We start from the raw sequence: 27,805 nt of genomic DNA on the forward strand, positions 1-27,805 counted from the left end.
TTTCATTTTCATATCTGCAAACATGAGGGATACTGATCAATAGTTAGCAACTCCTATTCCATCTATACTGCTCTGTAAAAAAAAAAAAAAAAAAGAAAAAGGAAAAAAAAGAAAGAAAGAAAAAAGAAAAAAAGTTTTACCTTATTATCAGTCTGTTTTCTACCCACTTCTATCAGAACACAAAACTCCAAGCGCTCTTTCTTCTGAAGTGACTTCAGTGTCCACGCTCAAATACATAGTCCAAAATATTGCATTTCTGGGGACAGTTCTATTGTATTCCTGATTTGCTACAAATGAAGCAAAATAATTTTTATGGAAGTATTAACTGCTTTTAAGTATGAGCTTGAATGAACCCAGCTAGTGGCTTGATTGAAATAATTTTACAGTAGAAAATGATGTTCTTGAAACACTGCTACTCTAGCATATAAACAGATTTTCTTTTGTGGAAGAGAGAGAGAGAGAGAGAGAGATGCTAAGTGCATCTATTTTGTTCTTAACCCTGCGTGTCATCTTAGAAGAATGAGAAAAACATCTCCAACCGAGTCATTACACATTTCAGTTTGGTTCAATTTCACTTCCCACAATTCTGCCTCCTGACCCCTCCCCTCCTACCCTCCTTTTCATTTTTGTTTGGTTTGGAGTGTGGGCTTAATGCCCAGCTATCCTAGATGAGAACACTTAAAGGAATATCACAAGCGCGAAGGGTAAATCTATTGAACGAGGGTCTTTAACTATGTGGTTTCCTTAAAGGGAAAGGTTGGATCAATAGGATCAATATGAAAGGTTTCCCTGGCCCTGCATAAAAGGGTAAGGGCTTCTCTTTTCACTGGTTTAACTTTACTCTCTGACAAATGCAAATCAATGGATCTGTGTTTACAACAGATTCCCTAACAGACTCAACTTGGGTAAAGCCCAAAGCCTCGCCCGGAGGGTGGGGAGTCCAGGATCGCTCCAGGAGGATGCTCTAGGGTAGGGCTTCATGCTCAAGGCCCTGTGGGTGGAGTAGGGAGTGGGCTGGCAATAGCTACCAATCACAGTTAAAGAAGGGGGCTGGCTGCCCACTGAGATCCTGCTGCTGCTGCTGCTGCCTGTGGAACATCGAATAGGGTCCTCCAAGGATGTTTCAGCCCAAAGATTCCCAGGATCTGGTGAGCCAGTCAACCCTGGTTCCTGCTATATAAATGTGGGAGGCTGACTACACAGAGGCAGCTGGCATGAAATATCTAAAATTGGAGCAGCCCTTTCTTAGGTGGTAACTGGCTCTCTTAGCAATGGCAAGGCAAACCACTACAACTGTGGGTTCTTTCCCCCTTAATTTTACCTTTCCCTTTAAAAGTGTGATGCTTTCCAGAGATTACATGACTTCAAGTCAATACCAGTTACAGAGAAATTATTTTTCTTCCTGCAGGAGAAAGTATATGTATATTTGATTACACGAGCCAAAGTCCAATGCTGATTAAATTACGTTGGAGGTGTGCTTCCAACCCAAACAAAGTCTGCTTTCTGCAGAAGAGTAATGGATCTTCAAATGGCAACAGAGGCATCAGGGTGGAATGCAGTGCCTCCCTTCCCTCCGGGGCAATTTGCGTGGGGACAGTTTTTCATAAAGAATGTACACAAGTTCTAGGAATCCTGCTTCCCAAGTAAGACCATCTCTATATGCATGTCGACAGCCTGCCTCTGTGCCTTGCCCATCCTGCACCTTGTCTGGCACCAGATGGGCTGATACAGAAACCTATGCACACTTTTCAGTTGTTGCCTTGAGTGAGACTTGGAAAACAAAAAGCCTTTCCCAAAAGCACGGCAGTGGGGTAGGGAAACAGACTGGGTGATGAGGGTACTGATGGGCTTCTGGCCTCTCTTGAGCAGGCTCTGCACCTGATAGCATAAATGACCCCAGTAGGCTTCTTCATAATGTTCTCTTTGTCCACCAAGAAACGTATCCCCTGGAGGAAATGACTTTCCCCAGGTGGGGGGGGGGGTGGGCAGAGCATCTCTGAGATGGTCAGGGGTGAGGATAATCCAGAGAGCCCACAGATAAAGTTTAAGGCCCGGGGTGTCTCAATACTCACCCTTTTCCTCAGGGTCCTTTATCCAGGCAATTATTTCTATTTATTCCCTTCTCACTTCCCTTCCTTTGGCAAGAACCCAGAAATTAAATCTCTCTGCTTTTCCTTTGAGGCTTTCATTCCTCCAGGGATTCCCCTTCATGATACCACTCTCCCTGAAGACAGTTTCTGCCAACACCAGCCACCAGCTGTAGTGTGGTGGGGTCCAGTACTTTCTTCCTTCAACCTCTTTCCTCTGATATTCCTTTAGAAACAGATTCTAAAGGCCAGAAAACCAAGAAGTGACCCGACAATAAAGTCTCAGATTGAAGATGAAAGCAAAACAGGCTCTCCTTCCCTCAGGGTTCAGACCCCTGTTACCGCTGGGCAGATGTGGCTCTAGAAGGAGGTAAAACATTTTTCCTCTTGGAGACAAAATCTGAGGCAATCAGTTTCCCCTCTGCCCTACCCTCACCATTCACCAGAATCCCTGCCCTATTCTTGGGATTCTAAGATGGGTATGGAGGAGAGTCTAAGCCTGCTCACCCCTCCCAGAACCTAGGAGCTCTTCACGTGGGGCCTCTGGGGAGGGGGGCAGTTGTCTTCCCGACCTGAAGGATGCCACTCAGGTATTCTTGTTTTCTGTATATGACCATGTGACCCACGTTAATGTGTTTGGGGGGGGGGTGCTGGTAAGATATATCCTGACTAGGAATCAGGTGCTATACCAAAGCTCCCTTCTTTAAGGAAGTCCACCGGTGAGAAGGTGAACCCCGTCTCTGGGAATGACAGAAAGAAATACCAGTTCACCCTCTGGCACACCTCAAAGCAGAACAATTAAAGATTTTTCTTCTTCTCTCTCCTTCTTCATTTCCCCCATTTCGTTCTTGGCAAAGGAAGGAAAACACTCCTTTCCTTCCAGATTGAGACCTCCTCTTGAAAGAAAAACTTAGCTTTCACCGGTTGGAGGATTGAGAATTTCAAAAAGCCAGAACAATTTAATTCCTATTGCACCCCTCCATTACCATCCAAGCTCTTTCACCCTGAATTTCAGTAAAATTCACCTTAGTGTTCCTTCTGAAATAAGCCACCACTTGGCAAGGGGAGCAGTGGGGCACAGCGTGGACATCTCCCAGGGGGGAAGGAAGGAAGAACTCAAAAGTTCTTTCTTTTTCAGTCACTGCAGGTGCCTCAGGGAAAACCTCTGACCCGAGTCTCAGAGCACAAGTTCTCTCCAGCTGGTGGGAAGGGGTGGGGTGGGGCTCCCCAGTCTGATTTTCTTACCTTCCTGCCCCAGCCGGTATAGGAGCTAAGGTTCTTCCCTGGTTGACCTAATTAGCCCAGGGCAGACCGTTCTGAGGGATGAAGCCCAAGCCTTTGTCACCGGGGCCGCATTTGAATGCCCAACTAATGCATCAGTGTAGAACGTCTGCGAATACGAACACTTCAGTGCGAATGTTCCCTTCTAATGAAAACAAGGAAGGGTGCGAAGGGATCCGAGGATCGGGAAGCTGCGCATTTAACAGGCAGCTTTAGAGACGTTTCCAGTTGGGCTTGGTCGTTTCCGCATATCGAGAGGGAGGTCGAATTTCCTGGGTGGGTTTAGATGGAAAGAAAGAAGTTGAGCCGGACAGTGTTCGATCCGCCGGGGGCCGCTACGGTCCCCCGAGAACGAGCGAGCGGGGAGGACTTCGGCGGCGCGTCTGGTGCAGTTCCTTCGCGGACTCAGCCACCTACAGAGCCCTCCGTAGAGAGCTCAGAACGCGGTGTGCGCGCGCGCGGGGACCACGGGGATGGCTAGCAGCTCCGCGACTGGAGAAAGCCTTGGGAAAGGGCTAGCTGGGGCTGCGCGGTGGAGAAGCCGCAGCCCGACCCGTGGGTCCGCCGGGAGCCCGGAAAGCGGCGCGGCGGGAGCGCCGGGGAGACGGGGCGCTGGGGAGCGGGGGCGCTGGCGAGCGCTCTGCTGGGAAGAGCGCGCCGTCGGGCTTACTGGAAACGCGCCGGATCAGGTTCCAGATCAATGAGATCTGGGTCCACACGTTTACGTTATTGTTGCCAGCATTAATGCTCTTTTAATCTTCTAAACATTATCAGCATCGATCTCCCTCCATATACACATTTGTTTGAGAAAGTGACATAACCACACGGTGGAAAGCCTGGAATAAAAATAAATGCACAGCCGCTCGCGTCGAGGGCGCCTGGCGGCCTGGGCTACTTCTCTCGCTCGGCTTCACTACCCTCCCTCGAGTCCTGCCTTTTCCTCCCGCTCCCGCTCCCCCTAACGCGTGTTAGAAAGGTGTTCTCCAGGCACCCGGGACTTGACCACACAAGAACAGTTGCTTTTCAATTATTAATCCGACGAGCCAGCAGGCGAAAACATCTTGTGTTCCGTACGGACGGACGGAGATTGCGCTCGGTCTCTCGAGCTCGGATCCGAGCTAAACTGCGGGGAGAAATGGGCTGAGCTGGGCCGGGAGTCGCACTAGCCGGAGGGAACTGGGGTGTGAGGCTCTTAAAATGAGGTCCCCGCCTCTCCGCTTAGAAGATGCCGGTCGGCCAGCATAGCCCAAGACTTCCCCGCGCCAAAGGAGACACGCATGCCCGTGGTGCTCCTGGCAAAAGCCGCTGGGGACTGTCCCGGCCATGCTCTGCCGCTGCGGGCATCAGGTGGCCCAGACGATGCGATAGCAGGTTGGTGAAAGGCATCGGCCGTTACAACAGAGTTGATTCTAGAGTGGCCGCTGGGAGTTGCTGTCTGAAGAAGGCCTTATGTCTGTCCGCCACCGGGAACTGTGGCAGGTTCCTAGCAGGCCGCCTTGCAAGGTGCAAACCTTAGTGCTCAGAGGCTCTGCTCTGTCTTCAGGGCGTTGGAGGAGACCACTCGCCTGCCAGGAAAGCCTCGATTTTCCTCTGAGAGGCGCCCGTCCAGTTTTTGCCTGGGTTTTTTCAGTCCCTCCTTTTTCATGTTTGTGTTTGGTTCAGAGGCTTCTTGGGCTCAAAGCCAGGGAATCTTTGGGTTCAAATCCGCGGGATTTTGTCCTTGCTGCATCTTGCTGGGGTAACACAAACTGCCTTTCAGGAGCCTGCCTCTGGAACCACTGCCAACGAGGCCCAAGTGGGTGCGATTACAACCACATGCTGCCTTGGCCACCCTTTCCCAACGAAACCGTTTACTTGGAGTCTGTTTCTCTGAAATGTAGTGCTGGGGCAGTTTGAGTTTCCCTGATGTCTTCTCCCTTACCTTTGAAATGCCACCCTCGGGTGTGGATACACCCAAGTAAGTTGGCAAGGAGGAGATAGACCTGTGGGAGGCAGGTACGTGTGGAGGGAGGACCTGCTTCCGTTGTGCCGGGTTTGCTTCACCTAAAGGTGAGATCTGCAGGAGCTGGTCCGAATCAGATACCTTAATTTTGAGGTCCCTCAAATCCCTGTATGCTTGGGCCTCTGGCAAGACCCAAAGGGGTCAAAAATGAGAAAATGAAAGGGAAACTAAAAGGAGATTATGGGAGACAAATGGGGCCTAGTTCTGGTGAGCTGGGGTGGGGGTGGGGAGGCAGGAGCCAGCTCTCCCAGGCTCTGGCCTGGCAGTGAGCCTCAGCAGCCCTGTGGAGCCACTGGGCTTGTTTAACCCCAGAGCCGAACCGTGTGGGCCCTCAGCGGCGTCCCTGCGGGGATTCCGATCGATATTCCTGGCGAGAAGGCCTCTGCTTTTCTTCTCCATTTGCTCCTGTCCCCTAGCGCTCCTGAGCACATAATACCTACTTACCAGTCCTAGCTTCTGCGTCGGTGTCTGAAGAGACTGATCTACTGACCCCAAACTGAAAAGCCTCCTATGTAATAATAACCACTCAACACACTTGTAGTTGCTGATCAAATGGCCAGATAAAAAGGCTAAAGCTCTTGTCCCTTTTCAACTCGGGGTAATAAAACAGACACACATTTGAATGCTTGAGCAAAGCGGGGTCCTCAGCAGGATTTCCCACTCGCCGAAGGAGGCTTTCAGTCTCCTGTGCAGGTGGCTTCAGGGCTCCTTCTCAGGAAAGCCTCCACGCTTCCGGAGTCCAGCCTCCGAGGAGTATGCCCGCACCGTGATTTTCCTAGGGTGGGTGGTGGGACTGGAGACCCCCAGGCATGCCACACTCTCTCTCACCCCAGCAATGCTTGAGCCATTGGAAAAGCTGAGGAGGGCTAACAGATAAAGCATGACTTGCCCCATCACTTTCAGACATACGTGGGCAAAAGGCACATGGTTTCTTTCTTTCTCCTTTTCTTTTTTTCCTCTTTCTTTCTTTCTTTCTTTCTTTCTTTCTTTCTTTCTCTTTCTAAAGCTCTGTCCTTTGCTGGACAGGCGTGAGGGGGCGGCAGCGCTCTGAGATGGTCTGGAATAGAATAGATGTCATCCTGCCTTTAACTGTATCCTCCACTCCAGCTGCCACGTTCCTTCTGGTCGCCTGTGCCCAGGAAGCCAGCCTATGCTAGACATTACCTGAGAGGGGCTAGGGGGGTGTTTTCGGGCCTAAGACAAAGGGGCACCACACTGTTCAGAAGTGTCAGTAAGCCTCCAGTATATTTCTCACCGCTGCTCTCTATTCACTGCTCAATCTTTCCCAGGAACCAAGAGCAAATAGGAGAAAATTGTAGGAGAGAATGAAGAGTAAGCTAAAAGAGAAAGATCAGTGAACCCACACAAAAGTATTAGGAGTCCACCGATTTAGGGAAGCTTTTGGGGGGATAGCTAGTTTTTTTGTTTGCTTCTTGTTTGTGTTTTTTTGCCTTTTCAGATCAGTACTGTGGGACGATTACTGCTTGAAGATCAGAATCCTCCAACAGCCGGCAAAGGCGGAGGCGGTCAGAGTGGAAACGCCCCCTCCCAAGCCTGGGTGAACACGCCCCCGGCCCCATCCGGCGTCGGTAGAGTGCACCCCATAAGTCAGGCTCAGTGGTGCGGGGAAAGCCCCAGGGAGCGGGAGAGGAAGCCTGAGCTTGCGGCTCCGGAAGCGCGTTGTATGTAGCTGGCTCCGAACCGTGCTGGCCGCACACAACGCACAAACCACCTCCCGCACCCATGTAAATCGCTGCCACTACGATTTGTCCCCTTTGGTGGCCCACCGATCTGGAGAGATGGGCCCAGTGCAAGAGAAACTGCCCATCCGGACTTGCAGTGGGGTACTCTGTGCCCTCCCCAGTGGGGCGCGGTGAACCTCTGCCTCTCTGGGACGGCGGCTAGGTCCTGGGGGGAGGGGGGCAGCGCAATTGCCACGCGCACCGCGCTGGGTCTGTGCGCACAAAAGCGCGCAACTCTGTGCCAGTCGCAGCCACTGCTGCGTCCTTCTCTCTCGCTCCCGCCGCCCACACAGGAGGTATCCTTGCTCCTAGAACAATAGAGGGCTGTACCTCGCGGCTCGGCCGCTAGAGGAGGCACAAAGAACCAAGCCCGCACCAGAACAATGTAACCAGCGCGTCGACCCGTCCCCTCCCGCGGGCCGCCAGCCCTCCCCGCAGCCGCGCTACAGCGCACAATCAGCGTCCGCTTAATGCAAAGGCGGAGCCTGTAGCCGGTGGCCAAGATGCATTAACTAACCTGCATCTTAATTTTTCAGCACCTCTCTTCGGAAGCGCCTAGCTTCTCTCCAAGCCAAGCCAAACCTTGGCAAATCCCAGCAAAAGCTGGGAGCCGGGCAACATTGGCCCGCGAGTTCGTCAGGGAGCTCTGCATTCTTGTTTTTTCTCCCAAATCCTGGTAGAGGCGAATGTGTTAGTCCCACCCTTCGTCCTTCCACCCTCCCCTTTCTGTAGGCAGAGACGTGGGAACTGGCCGAAGCCGGCTCTTTCGGTCACAAACTCCCCACGCCAACCCCAAGGCCTGAGCTGCGCTTGGGAAGCGCTGTTGTAACCTAGCCACCCGTTCCCCAGCGGTCAAGATCGTGACTCCTGCTAATAACTAAAGAAGTTTTCCTGCTATGATGGGTAGGACGAGAACGCAGACTTTTTTTCCATTCTGAAGAGCAAAACCCCTCAACTGCCTCCAAATAGGGAGACCGGGCAGCCTGGAAAACTGAAATGTATTGTCTCAACAAGAGTTCAAGTGCACAGGGCTTTGAAAAAGGCCAATCCTCAGTCTCTGTGAGTCTTGAAGGCTCCTAGTGAACACTGCACACCCCCCGTCCCTTGTCCCACAACTAGAGAAGGTCAGAAATGGAGGGTAAAATTGGCACATTCAGGGGAGGGTGAATGACACGTGGTGGTGGGGGGGGGTCGGTTAATGAAAGCTGGAAGACAGGAGGGGGAGAGAGAAGTTAAGAAAATGCACAAGAAAAAGAACAGAAATGGAAGAAGGGAGGAGAAAGAGGAAATGACAGTAGAAGAAAGAAATTCGAGAGAAAATAGGAAGTGCATAGTGAAGAGGAGGAAAGAACCGAGACTAGGCGCGCTGACTTGGGGCCACAAGAACCCCGGAGCCCTCTCCACAGCAGCCTGGCTCCAGGAGACCCTCTCTCTGTGCTTACCTGCCAGGCGTAAGGCAGACATACGCTGGAACTCGGGCTCCTGCAGCCACTTCCACATCCTGCGAAAGGTCTCCCTGCCAGATTTGAGTTTACTCCACGGTTTTGGGTTCCGGAGCAGGTCGGAGAGAGTCCCCTGAGACCGGCACAGCACCCTCTGCGCGAAGATCGCTTGTGGGATGCTGTAGCGCTTCAGCTCGGCGGTGATGCGCTGGGCCACCTCTTTGGTGTTGATCTCCTCCAGCTGACCCGATGTGGCAACCTGCGAGCCAGACGAGGACGAGGGTGGCCGCTCGCGGCTGGGCGCCAGCACCGGCCCGTGGGACTGAGCATGGCCGGGGTGGTGCAGGCCGTTGAGGTGCGACATCATGGCCGCAGGCGGGGTGCCCAGGCCGCGGGACAGGTGCTGCTCACCGCGGGTCAGCATGGCAGTGTGGTGCGCGTCGAAGTTGGGGCTGAGCATTTTGTCGTGGCCCGGCGGCCCGTAGTTGGGCAGGCTCTGCTGCGCGTTGTGGAGGCCGCCCAGCCCGTTGCCCAGCGGCGTGGCGGCCAGCGGGGACAGGCTCTGGCTCATGCCGGGCATCTCCTTGTAGGGGCTGTAGAGGTTGTTCATGGCCGGGAGCCCGCGCTCGTCGCGCATGAGGGTGAAGCTGCCGCTGACGTTGCCCGACAGGCGCTGGTGGTGGTGGTGGTGGTGGTGGTGCGGGTGGTGGTGCGGGTGCGGGTGGTGGAACTTGTCCGACACGGTGGAGATGGGCGGCAGCGGCTGGAGCGGCGTCAGCGTGGTGTAGGTGTTGCTCATGCCCATGCCGGGCGGGGACGAGTCGCAAGACATGCTCATGGCGTGATGGAGCGGGATGGAGAGCTCGGGCCGGTAGTCGCCGCCGTCCAGGATCGAGGCCATGCTAGTGACCATGGCCGAGCGCGATGCCGCCGCCGCTGCCGCTGCCGCCGTGCCCAGCTCCTGGTGCGCCGTTGGCGGCGGCGGCGGGCCCCGCAGCGAGCCAGCAGCGCCGCGGCCCGCGTGGTGGGGGCTGGGGCTGGCCAGCAGCTCCTGCTCATGGCTCGGGCCCCCGCCGCCGCCCCCGCCGCCCCCGCCACCGCCCCCGCCGCTGCCGCCGCCGGCCGGCCCGTGCAAAGTGCCCAGACTTTCCATTGTCAGCTCCGGGTTCATGGCGCAGCCTTCTAGGTCTTTGGTGAGGCATCGATAGGCGGTGTAGGCAGCCTTCATTCAGTCCATCGGGGCCCGGGGGCGGCGGGGGCGGCGGGGGCGGCCGGCGGGCTGGCAAGGCGCGCGTGGCGGAGCTCGGTCGCGGGAGCGGGGGGAGGGCGCGGGAGTGCGTGAGTGTGTGGAGGGGGAGCGTGCGTGCGGGTGTGCGCCCCGGGCTGCGGGCGGGCAGGCGGGCGCGCCCGGGGTGGGGGCGGGGTGGGGGCGGACGGGGCGTGCGTGCGGGAAGGGGGAGGGGGCGGGGAGGGAGGGAGGGATCACCGGGCCCCACCGCTCGGGCCGGCGCGCTGCCTCGCCATGTCCGAGCCCGCTCCGGCGCCGACGTCTTCTGTTTGGGTGAGCGGGAGCTGTCCAGAAGGGCTCTGCCGCTCGCCGGGGCAGCCAACCTAGCCTCTCGGACCCGGGGCGGGGCCGCGCCCGATGGGCGCGGCGAACAGCCACTCCAAGTACGCGGCTGCCCTGGGGGGCGGGCCTCCCGACTGCGGCTGCCAATGGCTGAAGAGGGGGCGGGGCTGTGCTTTTCAGGTTTGGCTGACGGCTCTGTGCCTTTTTTTCCTCCTTTGCCACTAGAATCGAACGTCAAGGAGAGGGAGGGAGGGGAAGAGGGGGTAGTGGGGAGAGAGAGGCGAGAGTGCGAGCGAGGGAGAGAAATTATGCTAAAGATGCTTCGCTGTGTCCCTCTTGAGCAGCTGCGATCTGGAGAAAAGGGCATTGCTTTAGTTCTCCTTGCCTCACCCCAAAGCTTTTCCGGAGGCTAGAAAGCCAGAACGTACTGGGTGAAAAACAAACCCAAGTCTCCCAGCAAGCCACTTCCTCAAGCGTCTCTAGCTGGGGGGCAGTAGTTTAGGCTTTCAAAATGCAGGCGCTTAAGTATTCTAATGCTGGGTAGATTCCCGAGACCGGGGCGTGCATAATCTACTGGGCTAAAGGAACCCCAGCGCCTTCGCCGCCTAGGAGCTGCGGTCAGCTTCGCGAGCCCACAGGCGGCGCGGGCCACCGTAATCCAAGCAAAGTTAACACAATAACATCATTTAATTACCCGGCGAGCCCATAAATCTCCCAGTTATGAGGCTTCAGAAGGGCCCTGTTAGATTGCAAAACAAAACTAGAACTCTAGGAGCTGAGGTTTCAAGGTGACCAAATGCTCCCCCCATTAGCGACTTGGAAAGAAGTGGGGGGGGGGCGGTGCGGCAAGATTGTTGCCGATGCCTATAGTGAGCAAACTCCTGGGAGCAGGGAGTACGTAAACCTTGCGGGACGACACCCGCAGATTTTTTTCCTAACGCGCGCGCGCGGGCGCGCGCGCGGGCGGACGGACACACACACACACACACACACACACACACACACACACACACACGATTCTCTCGAATCCCTAGAAAGGAACACCTCAGGTTACGGCTGTGGGTAGATGACACGGACTCTCGCCCGATATCTGTGTATCCAAAACTTGTTTCTGAAAAGACAAGAATCCTGGCGAGTTTTAAAACGCTCGAAAGCCGCAGCTTTCAAAAGTGCACCTTCGTCTATCCAGAATTTCCGTTGTTTGGTAATCCTGGGTCGGGGACTGGAAGTGGAGCTTCGGAGAAAGAAGGTGGAGATTTCTGATGCCTGGGTGGGGGTGGAGGGGTGGCTGAAGACAGGGAGCTACCCGGCATTGAAACCCTTAAAAGTAACAGATTCTTTTAAGGCAGGTTGCGCTCTGTTTGCCTCCGAAGATTCAAGCTAGCTGAGGTTGCGCAGATGTTGCCTTTGTTTAAAGAGACAGTAATTAAGGACAGGGTGGACATAAGTTTGAGAAGCGTGACCTATTTTCTTTTGATCAGCTGTCAAAAGAAGAGCAGGGGGTCTCCTTAAGACAGCCCCCTCCAACCACTTCCAGCTGTTAGAGAAAACTTGATAAGAAAACAAGGACACAGCCCGAGATACTGTATGTGTCTTCCTGGTACTAGAGAAAGGTTTGATTCATTTGGAAAATAGTTCTTAGTCTTGGTGACCTTTTGCGGCTGCCCTCCTTTCCCTTCTAGCTACAGAGCAAAAAAAAAAAAAAAAAAATCCACCCCCTCCCACACCATCCTGTCACATGAATGTACAGTGACGTTATTCATAGATCAACTTTATTGAGGTCTGTCCAATACCTTGCCCATCATTCTTTCAAGTAGCTTCTGCTCTGTGATATCAAAGCCTGGGTAAGAAAGTGGACGGTCCTCTACTTTGCTAGACATACTTTTCTAGCTGCTCACATCTTGAATGTCACGAATTTAGACAGGTAAAAATAACTGCTTTTTTTTTGTTTGTTTCTCTGTCTTTCCTCTCCCCCTCAGCCTTCTCTTACTGTCTCTCTTTTCACTCCCCAAATGGCAGCTGGACATTTGGGATTATTTGCAACAGTTAATGTTTGAAAACTTACCGAGTTGAACAAAAGTTCACAAGAGTGCAACCTCTTGTTGGTCTAGGAGTGCTCAGAGACTGAAATAGGGCAAGAGAGGAGCAAGGCTGGGGCAAGAGTCCGTCTGATGGGACCCAAAGCTGAACATAGCCTTCCCTGCCCCGGCTCCAAGCTCAAGGAGTGGCCAATGACCCCGGGCTGGGACCTCGAGTAGGCACTGCCTCCATACAGAAACCTGAATATGTAGATTTCCATTAAAATAATTTTTCAAAATGATAAACTCATTTACCAGGCTACCAAGATAAATCTGCTCCTGGGAATTGCATTTTGGTGTGCCTGGGAGCAGTCACGTGCTGGAGAGTTGAAAGGTGAGTTGCATATTCTCGCTGCCTTGTTCCCTGCCTCTCTCCCTCCTCCCTCTCTCCCACCATCCCTCCCCCTTCCCTCGATCAATATTGGCGATCTCAGGGAAATCATGAAATCGTATTGGCTTCTTTGTGTATAATTTCATTGGGCTAGATTAAAGCAGATTTTTCACGTTGTTTTTCTTAATGATGGTTTGAGGTTTTGTATTTCAACCTAAAACCCATTTAAAAGGAAAATTAATGTGCATGTTTAGTCAGCATCTTAATTTTTACTAAATTAGTCTTGCATGCCCTTTCACATTCTTTCTAAAAAGGAAAAAAAATTATTTTCTACCCGAAGATAATTTTAAGAATATCAGTTTTAATAAGATTTTCAAGCGTGTTTCAAAATATCTTTGATGTTTCTTTCTCTAATAAAAGGAAGAGTTGCTTTCTGACTGTCCCTTGTTTAGCACACGTACTCTAACCTTCAGAAGTTGTGTAACTCAGAATTTTTTTTTAATTTGAAGTTACGCTCCTCTTCCCTCCTCTCCTCAGCATTTGATTCACAAATAGACTGTGCAGAAATCTGGTAGCAGGAGTGCTAGTTCGTGACTATTAAAACGTGGACGGTTGTACCAGCCATTATATCAGGATTAGGATATCCATTTCTTAACATATCACATCCCTAGGTCCAATTTTCTTCAAAATCAGACACTTAAATGAGTAAGAAGAAGTCTGTAAATAAAATGCAGCTTTGACAACAAATGTAAGCTAGTGCGTTATAAAAGAAACAACTTTAGTTAACAATTATGGGAATAGACTGGACATTTTTACTGTCAGAGCTTTTCATATGTGTTTTCACATTAAAAAAATTTTTTTTAGGCTCTGAGAGGGAGAGAAAGGTGAACATTCAATTAAAAGAGACCCTATAAATTATTCACCAAAAAAACCCCACATTAAAATAAACAGACTACAAGTAAACCCAATCTGGACAAGGGGCCCAACAGCTTTGTATTTACTAAAAACAGTAACCACAGCCCAAATCCCAAGAAGAGGGGGGGGCTGTTTATTTCTACCCAAATGTTCAAAATGCTGAGGAAGGTTTTGTGTTGGGCAGAACACATTTGTGCTGCAACTAGGTTTATCAGAGCAATACAAAAAGACATAATGGTGGGTTGATTTGGACTATTTTATTTTTGTCCTTCCCCAAACCATCTGGCGTGTGAGTGTAGGGGTATTGATCAGGATCTGTGAGCTGCAGACCCCATGCCAATCCATAGCGTTTCTGGCAATCAGTGTCGCCCATGAATTGCAGCTGTCTGTGCAGCTCCCGAAAAGAAATCTTCAGAAAAGTCCCCCCCTTATCAAACACTTCATCCGTTCAGGGGTAAGTCAATATCATTTCTTTGTCATTCCGTGGGCGAGGATTATGCAGGAGAAAGTTTTTGTTGTCCGTGGTAGCTGCTGCTGAGCCTGTCTTTTTTTTTTTTTTTTTTAAAGGAAGGAGAGCAATTTTCTAGCCATTGAATGGTAATGGTTTTCCAGAAAGGCCTCAAGCGTTTGTATGAATCGTACAACAAATGCTGTCTCAATATTGTGGGAGAATTTTAAGAGGAGGGGGGAAATTCTTATGTTGCTATACACAAATCATAATGGTGATAATAGAGGGTTCCTTTTAACGACGGAGAAATTTCTCCTCCCCCCCCTTTTCTTCCGGAGCCTATAGTGATGAAGACACCGCAAGTCTCTGTGATTACACTTGCAGATGGACGGTGGGTGCTTGTGGCGGAAAAAGGAGCCTTCGGAATTGTGGCTCTGTTTGATATCTCCATTAGCTTCAATTTTATTCTGCCCGAAAGCGCAGGCTGGTTGAGCACAGGGAGAAGAAAACTAAAACCGAAGCCCAGCACCACTAACTCCCTTCTGCCTCTCAGCTCAGAAATTCTCTGACACTCTGCAGATTCCAGTTAAATCTAGGAAAGGTGTTTGTTTGTTTGTTTTTTCCCCCCTAAGTGTTTTAGGTGGTGAGGCAAAACGGGTCCTTTTTCTTGAACTCTCGTCTCCCCTGCGTCGATCTGGTTAAAAAAGGAAAAGCCAGTTTACTTGTAAGCTGCCAGGGACGGCCCTGAACTTTTTGGTCGACACTCTGCGCCGGGGTGGAGGAGCACTTGGAGTGTGTTAGTGTTCTTCCCACACTCAGCTGGCCTCTTAGGAAAAGAAAAATGAAGCCACAAGAGTTCTGGCAGCTGGGGGAGCGTTCTCTCGGGGCCCCCAGAGCAGTGCCTGGATTCGAGGGTGGGGAGCATGGCTGCGGGGCCAGTCCAGCGCGGTGGCTGGGCTGGGGCAAAACCCACCACAGCCTCAGTAGTCGGGCGCGGGGAGTGGGCGGGCTTGGGGGCGGGGAGAAGGAAGAGGAGACCCCCTAGCCGGAAGAGAGTTAGCACCTGCTCCCGGGGCTGCGGGTCTGGAAGAGCAGCGACAGCCAGAATCCCGAACTCCGCAGGTCTAAGTTGCTAGAGCGTCCACCTGCCTAGTTTTAAAGAAAGACTGGGACTAGGTCTGCAGACCTTGATCGTTCCCCCTCCATTCCCACAGACAGGAGATTGTGGGAGTTTTGTGCTCTCAAGGACACACACACACACACACACACACACACGCACACACACATTTCCGTCTTCCCTTCTTGCCCTCTCCCGGTTTCCCGACCCCTCGCGGGAGGAGTTTGGGCGGAAGTAAGAGCCTGGGCCTCTGAGACGGACAGAAGGTGACTGTCGCCTTAGTTGAGTGCTGGGATTGCCCAGGATATTTTTCTTCCCCCGAATTCGGGGCCCACCACACAACCTTCTCTGGGGCCACCCTTCGGTTCTGTTTTCGCGGCTGCTCCCAGTGCAGAAGCTGGTGGGAGATAAAAATTAACGATTGGGGAAAATGAAATTCCAAAAAGTGAAGGGGAATTTGAGGATTGGAAACTGCAGAGATCAGAGGGCTTCTTCTTCTTCTTCTTTTTTTTTTTTTTTCTGGGGGAATAGTGGGGAAGCGAGGAGCCTGGAGCACGGCTCTCACAGGAACACAGCTTCCTCTACAAGAACGTTGCGCTTGTATAAAGCAACTTGTTAGCCTGAGAACGAAGATGAGTTTTATGCTCACCGGCCTTCCTTCCGTACCTGTCCTATGATTTCTCTCCCCCAAAGCCCCGCAGCGTCGGTTTTGCGCTGTGTAGATCCGCAGTCGCGTTTTCTTTTAACAGTGGGTTTCCAAAAGTACAATTCGTGTATGCTTAAAATAAAGTTTTTCTCTCCTCCCGTTGTCACCCCACAAAAGAGAAACTGGCGTGAGGTCCTTTTGTTCAGGTCAAGTTGCGCGTGAAATCTTTTTGTTGTCCTTTCAAAGGGAAGGCAAAAGTTGCAGTTGACGGTAAAAAGGACAAATTTAACTCTCTGAAAGCGGAGCTGTTTTCAAGTTGCCCTGAGACACTAAACACGGGCATCGCTTTTTATTTATTACCTTCTTAAGACGATCATTTATTTGCTCTGGACAGAACCACTTTTGATTGAGGCTTCAATATTGTTTAGGCATTAATACAAATACCTAGCACTTCCTCTCTCTAGGAAAATAGGAGAGTTTAAAAATTTTTGTGTAAGTTCAGTTGTCTCGGTTACCATGTAATCAGAAAAAGGGCACAGAGTACTGAAAAATCAAGAGTTAGCCAGCTTTTAAACTTGAGAAATATTATTTCCGATTTCTAAAGATAATCTATTTGAAAACTAACAAAACCAATCGAGGGGTTTAAAATATTCATTCGAGTCAGGCTATCTCTTTTAAAAGAAATCACATGGTATGTATTTTTTAGTTTCCGTGCATATTAGCTTGGAAAGTAATTAAATGACCGAGTGAGTCTGAGCTGATCTTTCAAGGTAACACGATCAGAAGCAACTAGCACAGTCAGATTATTTCAGGAGCGTTTTATTTTGGAAAATCGCTTCGATGCTACTTTTTAGGAATTTTGAATTGTTTCGCTTCCAAACGTGTAAGAAAAAGCAACTCTGGCCGACCACAGGGTTCAGACGAGGCTGTTTAGTTACTGTGGGGGCCGTGGTGGCTCGAGGAGCGGGACACGGTCCCCGCGGGCCATTCGGACCCGCGCCGGGGGCCGGGCCTGGCCAGGCACAGGTGGTTTGGCCGCTTCTGGAGAGCTCGGGCTCCAAGGGCGTCCGGCTGCCCCGGCTGCGAGAGAGATGCGGCGACGCCCCTGACTCGGGAGACCTGTTGGCCGCGGCGAAGCGGTGCTCGCGCCGGCCGCTCCGGCGGCGCAGAGGCGGGCGTCGAGGCTGCGGGCGCGGGGTGGCGGCGCGGGAGGCTGCGAGCGGCTCCCCAGGCTGGCCGTGCCCTCGCGCGGGATCCGCCCGCCCTCGCCAGCCCCGCGGAGCCGGGCGGCCTCGGGCCGGAGGCGAGCGGCTTCTCGGGGAGGGGGCTGCGCGGCCCCGCGGCTCGGGAGGCGGAGGGAGCCGGCCAGGATTGATGTCTAAATCAATGCCGTTTCTAGGCGCTTCTCTCTGCTCCTCTCCATCTTCCTCAAAGGCAAATCGCCTCCCGAGGGTGATTTCCTCTCCCTTCGCAAAGTCAGCGTGAGGAGAGTGGAAAGCGCAGCCCCACGCGAGGCACTGCGGGCCAGGACGCTCTGGGATGAGCCCCCAAACGGAGCTCCGCGGCGGAGCGCCCTGCTTGTCCCCCGGCCACCCCCCCCCCCCCCCGCTTACTCCCCACGCCGGGATATTCCTTCCTCGCACGCAGCCGCTCTCCCAGCCGCGGCACGGGGCGAGGCCTGTCCCCTGGTTGCCCTCCTGGCTCCCAACTGCGCCCCCAGTTTGTTGGGATCTGGTAGGGGAGACCCCTAGTCTCCGACGCCAAACCCGGCTCTGCTCAAAGCAGGCCTGGCTGCTTCTGATTTAATTATTCGCTGATGAATTAGACAGCTGCAATTGTCGTGAAAAATCAGCGGTCACTATTGATTCCTGGAGCCAGCGGGAGCGGGGAGGCCGCGGGGGTGCGGGGAAGGGAGGGGAGTGGGCCCGGCCCACGGGGGCCCTCGAGCGGGTGCCCTGGCCTGACCCCCCGGCCCCGGCCCGGGTCGCGCACGCGGCAGGGTCGGGCCACCGGGACTCGGGCTCCTCTCCTCGAGCTAGGCCCGGCGGGGGGAGGGGGGGCGCGGGCTCGGGGTGGGGGCTGCGCTCGCCCCTTTGGGAGGAGGCCTTTGGGAGGCGAAGACGCAGGGCGGGAGGTGGCGAGATGCTCCCCCGGGGTCAACCGGGCCACCCCCCCCAGCAGGCGCCCCAGGCCTGGCGCCCGCGTTCTGGAGGCGGAAGGGCGGACCGCGGGCGCTTCCGGTCCCCGCTCTCGGGGCGCGGGTTTTGTAGGACCGCCGCCCGCTCCAGGCCCGGCCCCGCGAGGCGCACCGGCTCGCAGGGCCGCCGCGGGACGACGGGCCCGGGACGCCGGCTCCGAGCACAGGCCGTCCTCCTCGTGGGCAGGGCGCGCCGCACGCGGTCCGTAATGGTGAGTTCCCGCCGCCGGAGCAACAAGTCTGGGTGTCCTCGAGGCGGGACCCAGGAGCCCCGAGGGCAGCGCGTGCGCCTTGCTTCTCCTTCGCTCAGGATCGGGGCCAGGAATGTCGTCCTGAGGAGGAGTATCTGTGCGTTCTCAGAGCAAGGAGCGGACGCGGTTGTGTGGACCGTACGTGCTGAAGGAGCCATTATGGTTCTATTGACACGAAAATGTAGAGGGACTTGATACATCCAAGTAGTGTAGGAATAGCTCCCCCCTCCCCCAAATCTATATCAGAAAAGCAGTGGAAGCCAGGGGGTAGTCTTTCGGTGTGTAGATTTTGGGTTCTCCTCTCGGGTCGTCTTTACATCACAGTTTGAAATGACCACATTTTATAGGAATCACAAATTATACAGGAAATGCATAGGCCACGTGAAGCTGAAATAATGAGAGTTTCACAGTCCTCATTCCCGATGTTTCATTTTTCTCTTGGTCTCTTCTTAAAACTACTTTTAAGTGCTTACTACCTACTTTTCTTGGCGAAAGGTGTTCTTCAGACTTTATCCGGAAAGGAGTTGTGCCCAGGCTCCCTGGAGATCAGATATAGAGTCAAAACTACATTGCCTGCTTCAAAATCCATGGGGCTGAGTATAGGTCACTGAACACAAAATGGCCTTTCCTCTCTTGCTTACTGAGATGGTTTAATGGATTTTGTAATGGTATCAGACTGGGGAAACCTGGTCTCGGGGCTTTGTCCACATAAACCAAACAGAACGCACTGTGTTAAATTCCTTGCCTTATCAATGTAAATCTGTAACAAGGGAGTGGAATTTCTTAGGGCAATTCTGAAACGTCATGTTTTGATACACATGTTTCAAACATGGTTCCTGAGTCTAAATGTGAAAAGTCCTCAGAATTTTCCATTTAGTTGATTCTGGGCTTGAAAGATTTCTGAAAATCCTTTGAATAGTATTCTACATACATGTGCTACAAAACTATGATATTTAATTTTCAGTTTTTACTATTAGTCCTTCCCCTCCCCTTTTAAATCAGGGGGTTTTGTGTGGAAGGAGTGAGTTATGGTTGATTTCAGCTTTCAGGGGAGTAGAGGAGGGGTGAATGGAAACATTTTAAAGAATTCACAAACCAAGTAAGGTTAAATAGCTGATTAAAGCAAAGATTTTTTTGTGTTATAAGGGGACCTAGTTTTTGTCTTTGCAGACACAGCTCCTTCAAAGTCCCTGAACTTTTCCACCCACTGTGTGCCCCGTGAATGTCAGCTCATATCTGAAGTTTCAGTTGCCTTTTTTTTACACCTGTTTTTTGATGCCGTTTGCAAATCTAATTTCTTTTGAAAAAAATTATTTCACAGTTTTTATTTTTCGTGCTCATACTTAGTTTTTCTCCCTAGCTCTTATTTTAAAATTCTCTTTCAAAGACTTTTACTTCATCAAATTACTTATTACTTAAATGGCATTACTCATAGTGGTAACCGACACCATGAGGTATCATGGCCGACTTTGGTAAATGACGTCTAGTCCTAGTTTAGTTAAAATAATAATTTTTTTGTACTTGACTCTTGCATCAAGAAGAATTTACCTTTGTTAAATATTGCAATTTAAATATTGGAGCATAAGTGGGGTAGCAACCAGATGCAATAATCAGAATATAGGCGAGTTCTTGAAAATTCTAAGTGTTATACAGAAAATTATGATGATGGTTAATTGATTTGTTAATTGATTTGTTCATTTAAAAAATATTTATTGAATGCCTACTATGTGCATGTTAGAGCTGTTGGTATAAACAAGAGAAGCTGCCTTAAACCAACTGAGTATTTAGAAAAGAATTTTCATGGAAGAAACCAGGTAGCTCACAGAAGCAACAGAAATGCAAGAGGTACAAGCTTGGAAAACACGTAAGGACCAGGGGAAAATAGGAGCTAGAGCAGGGTCAAGGTCACTCCATGCAACAGACAGCCTCTGCTGGTGCTGCTGTCTCTGTTGCTGCAGCCAAGAGTAACTTCTCTGCTATCCCTGTATTTTTACGTTGCCTCTACAAGAACCAGCTGGATGCCTCCCTAACTATGAGAAGGTGAGAAGAGGGTCATTGCATTCTACTTACACTGCATACTGTAGGGAGTTACTTTAAAATGAGAATGATATTTGGATCAAGGGCAGTAAAAAACCCCCAGAAAACAAACAAAAAGCACCCAGAAATATGTTACCACATAGGTAACTGGGGATAGAACAATAAACAAGTTAGATATGGACCCTACCCTCATGAATCCTGTATTTTAGTGGAATATTTTATTTCATATTTTAAAATATTCATATTTATAATACTTACTATTAAATAATATAATCTTTAAAATACATTTAAAGTATTTATACTTTAAGATGTTTTATACTTGCATGAATTTTTATATTCTTTGTATAAAAGAGGGGAAAAAACAGTTATTCAGATACCATCTCAAAGTAATGGGCTAACTTTCCTAATTTTCTTCTATTTTTTTTTTTTTAATAGAGAGCACTGAGTGGGAGAGAGAGGGGCAGAGGGACAGAAAGAGAGAGAGAGAGAATCTTGAATGGAAGCCAAAGTAACTTTGAGAGAGCGAGAATCTTAAGCAGTCTCCATGCTCAGTGTGGAACTTGACACGGGGCTTGACTAGGGGCTGGATCCTATGACTCTGGGCTCATGACCTAAGCTGACATTAAGAGTCGGTTGCTCAACCAACTGAGTCATCAAGGCGCCCCTATTTATTTTGTTGTTGTTGTCTTTTGGGTATGGTTGGATGTTGGTCAGGAGGCACAAGTCAGAAATTACTGATGTAGGAGGTGCTGTGTCAGGTCCATCACCCTCAGTCTCAAGGTCAAGAGTGTGGTAGAAACAAGTTCTGGAACTGGAGAAAGGGCCCTGTATTTCGGTCCCAGTCCTATTCTTGTCTCCTGTGTGATTGTGGTCTACATTCTGTAGATGCTCTTTGAGGTCCTCTCCATGCTTCCAGTCTGATTTAATATAGATCCCCTTTTATCAAAATGGGGTCTTTATGGTGATTGCCTTAATTTTCTGAGGGCTTTCTTTTAGCTATTCTAAAATTAGTTATGGAGCTTACCGCCTTAAAAAGCTATTTCTGATGGGATACATTTGTAATGATTAACTTCATATTCCAAAAAGCTTTTAGGATTTTCATTTTCATAAATGAATTTTCTTTTATTTCTAATTACAAGTGATTTAGTTCAGTGAATGGGCTTGTTGCTTTCGGTTTCAGATTACATTCTGGGTTTTTCCTATCTGTAACTAATTTTCAGACCAAGAAAGGCAGAAGGAATAGAAGACAAAGTGAGAGAACAGAAACTGTCATGATTTAAAGTAATTGGGGAGTCTAGAATTGCTTCAGAGATATGTTTTTTTATATATATTTACTTCAGATTGTTGACAGGTATTGCTTTTGAAGAGAATTTTAAGTTTTATGTGGACAAAATTACTTGATGGAGCAAAATCCTTGTTTAAACCCTATTTCTTCAAGGTGGAACCATGGTGATATTTACTATATCATCAAAGCGTCCTGACTGGAAAGATGTGGGAACAGTTTCAAGGGTCATGTTTAACATTAGGTTTGTTACACAATATAAGCAAACAGTGGCAACCCTGGATATTTTGTATTCTTGGTATTCTGAAAAAAAAACTGGGTGTCAAGCAAATGAACCCATATTAAACCAGGGTCAGTTGCTTTGTACATGAGCCCTATGTATGACCTATCTTATTTTATTTTAAGTTTTTTAGAGTAACCTCTACACCCAATGTGGGGCTTGATCTCACAACCCAGAGATCAAGAGTGTCATGCTCTATCGACCCACTGACTGAGCCAGGCAGACACCCTTGTATGACCCATTTTAAAAATGAATAATCCCTTGGCAAATCAGTCATTTAAAAACATACGTACTAAAAATATTGATTTTTGCATTTGGGGGTTGCTGACAGTAGTGGGTGTTTGGGGTGGGGTAGGTGGAGCCAAGTTGGCAGCATGAGGAGTTATATCTAATATCTATAGGAGTTTATTGATCCATAACAGGGTAAGATTTTTTTCCTCTGCTAATTACCCCTTTCCCTATGACATTTCAAATCCTGCTCAGCCTTTAATATTGTGTTTGTAAACTTTCTGGGTGAGATCCTTAGTAGGAAATGGATTTTATGTTGCAACCCTAGCACATATATATGCACATTTCAGGAATGAGAGACATCTTTTTCAATGCCCTATTGTAGTGAAACCTGTGAAATTAATTACTAAAACGTAGAGCCTGGTGTGATGGTTCTGAGATGTGTTATTTTCTTCTCTGTATAGCATTTGTTTTTCTTACTGCTCATTCCGTACCTGTCCGGTAAACCTTGGTATTATTATTTGTGTATGAAGTTTATTTCCTGTTTTAGATGTTAAGCACTTGAGGATGCCATCCAGGAGGGAAGTCTCCAGTGGCATGCCACAGGGCTCTTGATCCTAACTTGTTCAATATTTTTATTAAAGTCTTTACTGAAGGTGTCAAATTTGTAGGTGACACAAAGCTGTCAGCCGTAGCTAATATACTGAAAGGTGCAGTCGAGATTCAAAGTGAAATGTAAATGTTGGAATGAAAACCAACATGATGTAATTTAACAAAGAGCAGTACAAAAGCCCTTTACTGAGACTGACAAATATAAATCAAGGGAGGTCCTTGGATTGTGACAGCAGTGCAGTGTGAAAAGATGGGGAGATTAATTTACTATAAATGCAAAACAATCCAAAAGCATTATGCTGTGTGTGCGTGCGCGCGCACACACACACACACACACACACGCGCACGTAATCGTAGGATGTGTTACTAAAAACATGATATATAGCTTACAAGGAAGATAACAGGTCCCCTGCATTCTGGGCTGGAGATTTATCTAGCTCTAGCTGCCTTGCTTTATTTTACACATTGATAAGTTAGAGATTAGTATGGGCTCTCAGGATGGGAGGGAAGAGGAAACTATACTTTATGTGGAAGAGTTAGGGCAAATGTTTAGCCTAGAGAAGAGGCAAATGATGTGGTATGTGATTGCCACTTCAAATATTTGCCTAGCTGTCACATGGCAGACAGGGTAGAGAAGTTTTTCCTGCTCCCTGCGGCGGTGTTAGGACTAAAGGGTAAAAGTGACAGAAGTTCTGACTTTGATCCTAATAATTAAGGTTTTCCAAGAATGCAGGGAGTTGCCACATGAAGGGGTGAATTCTTCACCCATAGGTGTATTTTGCAAAGGCTGAGTGACTGTCTGGCTCGAATGCTTATTAGTAAGCATCAGCTGAATTAGGTGGCAGATTGAAATAGATGATCTCTCTGGTTGAATTCAAGAATTTGCTGAGTTGAATGTTAAAAAATTTTTTTGAAAGTGATTTTATATAGATTTAAAGAGAGAGAGTGTTACTGCTATTCAAGCTTGTACGATTTTCTATCGTAAGGCACTATAAGTCCATTTACCCTTTCATGAAAAATACAACTTTGTTTCTTATCTGCATTTTTAAAATCCAAAGAAAAGCTTTGAAAACCAAAAGTGTCTTTTGGTTAAAAATTTTTTTTGAAAGTGATTTTATATAGATTTAAAGAGAGAGAGTGTTACTGCTATTCAAGCTTTTCTATCGTAAGGCACTATAAGTCCATTTACCCTTTCGTGAAAAATACAACTTTGTTTCTTATCTGCATTTTTAAAATCCAAAGAAAAGCTTTGAAAACCAAAAGTGTCTTTTTAACATTCTTATTTTTTAATGTTTTTTTTAAATGTTTATTTATTTTTGAGAGAGAGGGAAAGAGAGAGAGGAGGGAGGGACAGAGAGAGAGAGAGAGAGAGAGAGAGAGAGAGAAAGAAACAGAAGGTCTGAAGCAGGCTCTGGGCTGGCAGCAGAGAGCCAGATGTGGGGCTTGAATTCACGAACTGTGAGATCATGGGCTAAGCCGGAAGTCGGTCGTTTAACCAACTGGGCCACCCAAACGCCCCCCAAAAGTGCTTTGAGTCTTATGTTGAAATCACCTTAACTAAATGGATGTGAGATTGTTTCAGTGTTTATTATACTCAGAATGAGCATTCATTCATATCTCTGCAGAAATATTTTGTGTTTGATTACAGGGTACTGACTCAGACCCTGCTAGTGGTTGTGTAATATACGATTTTTGCCACTAACGTCTTTCAAATATCTGAAAAATTTTCAATTCTAAATCTATCTCCAAAGAATTTGGGTAAGGGATTGTTATTATTAGCTATCCTACAATTAGATCTTGTTTCCTCAGGGTAACTTGAATCCATTGGCCAGAAATCTACTTAAGCTCTATTACTTCCCCATGCTAGCATGATTCTCAAGAACTATTATCTGATCTCTAAAACTTGTCACAGGAGGATTTTGCTCTATGAGCCAAATTTATACTATATAGTGAAACAATTAAGTTGATCTGCCATTTCCATATTTATTTTATTAAGAGGTTGGTGGCAGAAATTTTCAATGTCAGGGGTCTCCTCCCAAAGCATATTTGATATTACTTTAGTCTGGCACTGGGTGACAATATCACACTTTTCTGGTCTAGCTGGACGATATAGAAGGATCAGTTAATGGCTTTCATTTTACAAATCTTTTCTATAACTATTACTCATTCTGTAGACATTAATGGAACACCTACTCCCATCTAACCCTCGCTAGTCAACACTGTTACAAAGATGAAAGAGATCAAGATCGCAGCCTTAATATGCTCACACACTCATTCGATCCTCAAAACAAATCTGCTAGATAAGCAGGGCAGCTATTGTTGCACTCATGTTAAAGATGAAAAAATGGGAGTCTCAGGGAAGTTAAATGACTTGCTTAGGGTCACACGTCTAGTGAGTGCTAGAGTAGGACTTGAATGCAAGGCTTTCGTTCAGAGTCTACTTACTTTTCCAGACACAATGAGAATCTGTTGTTTGTGATACAAAATGTATCTTCTCCTCACCCAACCCTTAGGCTGCTCAGAATTTGTAGCCACTTCCGGTGTTTGGAAAATGCATTGTGAAATGAGTTTTTATGAAGGTGGGTCTCCACTTCTTACTATGAAAGCCAACATGCCAACTCTCCCTTTTGTCAGCCTGTGGCAGTTGGGACTCAGGAAAATCAACTAAGCTCAGCCAAGTAAATACACTTCTCTGGAGGGAAGACACCAAAGAACAAGAAAAAATGGGGACAGCCTAGAATAAGTGCAGGTGAAGCTGGGGTGGCAGCAGCAGCTTATCAATCAGGCTGGTTCTTTGGCTATGATTCCTTATATTTAAACTTCACTGATTTCAGACCGTTTTCTAGAGTTGGCATCCTCTTTGTTCTATTCTGTGACCCATCTGATTTCCTTTCACTAAATTTGTCGGCAAATTTAGCCCAAGTGAATTTCTGTTGTTTCCAGGCAAGAGCTTTGACCAGAAGAGATCCGTTTTGTAGATGTGGTGATGGACATTGGTCCTATTTTGGATGTATTTTGAAAAGAGACTTGACAGGATTTGTTGAGGGACTGGATATGGAATGTGAGAGAGAGGAGTCAAGGGTGACTTCATAAGTTTTGGTCTGAGTTATTGAAAGAATAAGCCTGCCATCAGTCTCAGCTCTTTATTAACTACAAACCACCCCTAAAATAGCGGACTAAACCAACTACCATTTTGTTATCTTTTAAACATTTTATTGGTTTGGGCTTTTTACAGTATAATGGCTGTGCGTTTTGAAAGGGGGAGCTTCCTGAGAGTGAACATTTCAGAACCAGAAGGGAGCTGCATGAGCTTTTCTGACTGAGCCTCAGAACTCACATAGTGTCACTTCCACCATATTCTGTGGCTAGAATTATGCACAGGCTCATCCAGGTTAAAAGAGATGGGGACAATGAGGTGTCAAAGAACTTGAAGCCATGATTTAAAACTGTCATGCCATTTACTAGGGAGTTAGTTCTAAGAAAGCTTTCTTTCTTTTTCTTAAAGATCCTAGGGAAAGACAAGGAGAGGAACAAGCTGAGGCGGGGAGATCATGTGTTCGAATATTGTAAGTAGAGATGTCTATTAGGTGTTCAAGAGGAGATATTTGATAGGTTAATTGGATAAGTCAGGAGTTCAGGTAAAAAAAATTGAGGCTAAAGTTATAAATTTAAGAGTTGTATATATAAAAATGGTTTGTCCAGTCATGAGACTGGTTGAGAAAGATCGTCTAGAGATGTAGCTTTATAATGTTTTGAAACCAGGGAGTGTAACGCCGCTAGCTTTGTTGTTCTTGCTCAAAATTGCTTTGGTCATTCAGGGTCTTTTGTGGTTCTAAATGAATTTTAGGATTATTATTATCATTATTATTTTTGAGAGAGAGAGAATGAGAGAGAGAGAGAGAGAGAGAGAGAGAGAGAGAGAGAGAAAGCAGGAGGGGCAGAGAGAGAGGGAGACACAAAATCCGAAGCAGGCTTCAGGCTCTGAGCTATCAGCACAGAGCCCAATGTGGGGCTTGAACCCATGAACCATGCGATCATGACCTGAGTTGAAGTCAGATGCTTAACCTACTGAGTCACCCAGGTGCCCGTTTTCTATTTCAGTAAAAAATGCCATTGGGATTTTGATGAGAATTGTGTTGAATCTATAGATCACTTTGGTAAGTATGGATATTTAAAAAATATCAGTTCTTTCATTGCATGAACATGGAACGTCCTTCTATTTATTTGTGACTTTTAAAATTTCTTTTGTCATTGTTTTATAATTTTCATTGTACAGTCTTTCAACTCTTCTGTTAAGCTTATTCCTAAGTATTTTACTTTTTTGATGCTATTGCAAATGGAATTTTTTCTTAATTTCCTTTTCAGATAGGTTGTCAGTGAACAGAAACATAACTAATTTTTGTATGTTGATTTTGTATTTTGTTACTTTACTGAATTTGCTTACTCTAACAGTTTTTGTTTTCTATGTACAAAATCATATCATCTGCAAGCAGAGATAGTTTTACTTCTTTCTTTCTAATTTATATGGCTTTATTTCTTTTTCTTGCCTAATCGCTCTGGCAGGATGTCTGGTACTATGTTGAACAGGAGAAATGAGAGCGGGCATCCTTGCCTTGTTCTGGATCTCAGAGAGAAAGCTTTCAACTTTTCATTGCTGAGTATGAGCTTTTTATAAGTGGATTTTATTGTATTGAGGTAAGCTTCTTCTATACCTAATTTGTGGAGAGTTTTTTATCGTGAAAGGGTATTAAATATTGCCAAATACTTTCTTTGCATCTATTGCAATGATTGTGTGGTTTTTAGCCTTCATTTTGTGAGTGTGGTGTATTACATTGATTGATTTGCATGTGTTGAACCATCCTTGAATCCCAGGGATAAATTCTACTTGGTCATGGTGTGTGATTCTTCTAATATGCTGTTATATTCAGTTTGCCAGTATTTTGTTGAGAATTTTTGCATCAATGTTTACCAGGAATATTGGCCTATAGTTTTCTTTTCTCGTGCTTTTTCTGGCTGTGGTATCAGTTTGAAGCTTTCCTCATAGAATGAATTTGGAAGTGTTTCTTCTAATTTTGGAAGACTTTAAGAAGGATTGGTATTAATTATTTCTTTCTTTTAAAAAATTTTTTTAACGTTTATTTATTTTTGAGACAGAGAGAGACAGAGCATGAACAGGGGGGAGGGTCAGAGAGAGAGGGAGACACAGGCTCCAGACTCTGAGCTGTCAGCACAGAGCCCGATGCAGGGCTCAAACTTGTG

General features: G+C 48.1%; 1 protein-coding gene across 2 annotated transcripts in view; it reads right to left on the reverse strand.

The window, feature by feature from the left end:
• The window catches only part of ONECUT2 (one cut homeobox 2), a 69,611-nt gene extending 59,829 nt beyond the window's left edge, over positions 1 to 9,782 (reverse strand). The window contains exon 1 of one of the 2 annotated variants that reach the window (XR_003973163.1): positions 8,555 to 8,612. Coding sequence is in view for 1 of the 2 variants with exons in the window: in XM_030336063.1 (XP_030191923.1) it covers positions 8,555 to 9,782 (1,228 nt within the window). In the remaining variant the exon portion in view is untranslated. Of the gene's footprint in view, positions 1 to 8,554 lie in introns of both variants that reach the window. The other variant, XM_030336063.1, reaches the window with a different exon arrangement.
• Between the last annotated feature and the right edge of the window lie 18,023 nt (positions 9,783 to 27,805).

Source organism: Lynx canadensis, chromosome D3, assembly GCF_007474595.2.
Source record: "Lynx canadensis isolate LIC74 chromosome D3, mLynCan4.pri.v2, whole genome shotgun sequence".
In the NCBI taxonomy this organism is placed as follows: Eukaryota; Metazoa; Chordata; class Mammalia; order Carnivora; family Felidae; genus Lynx; species Lynx canadensis.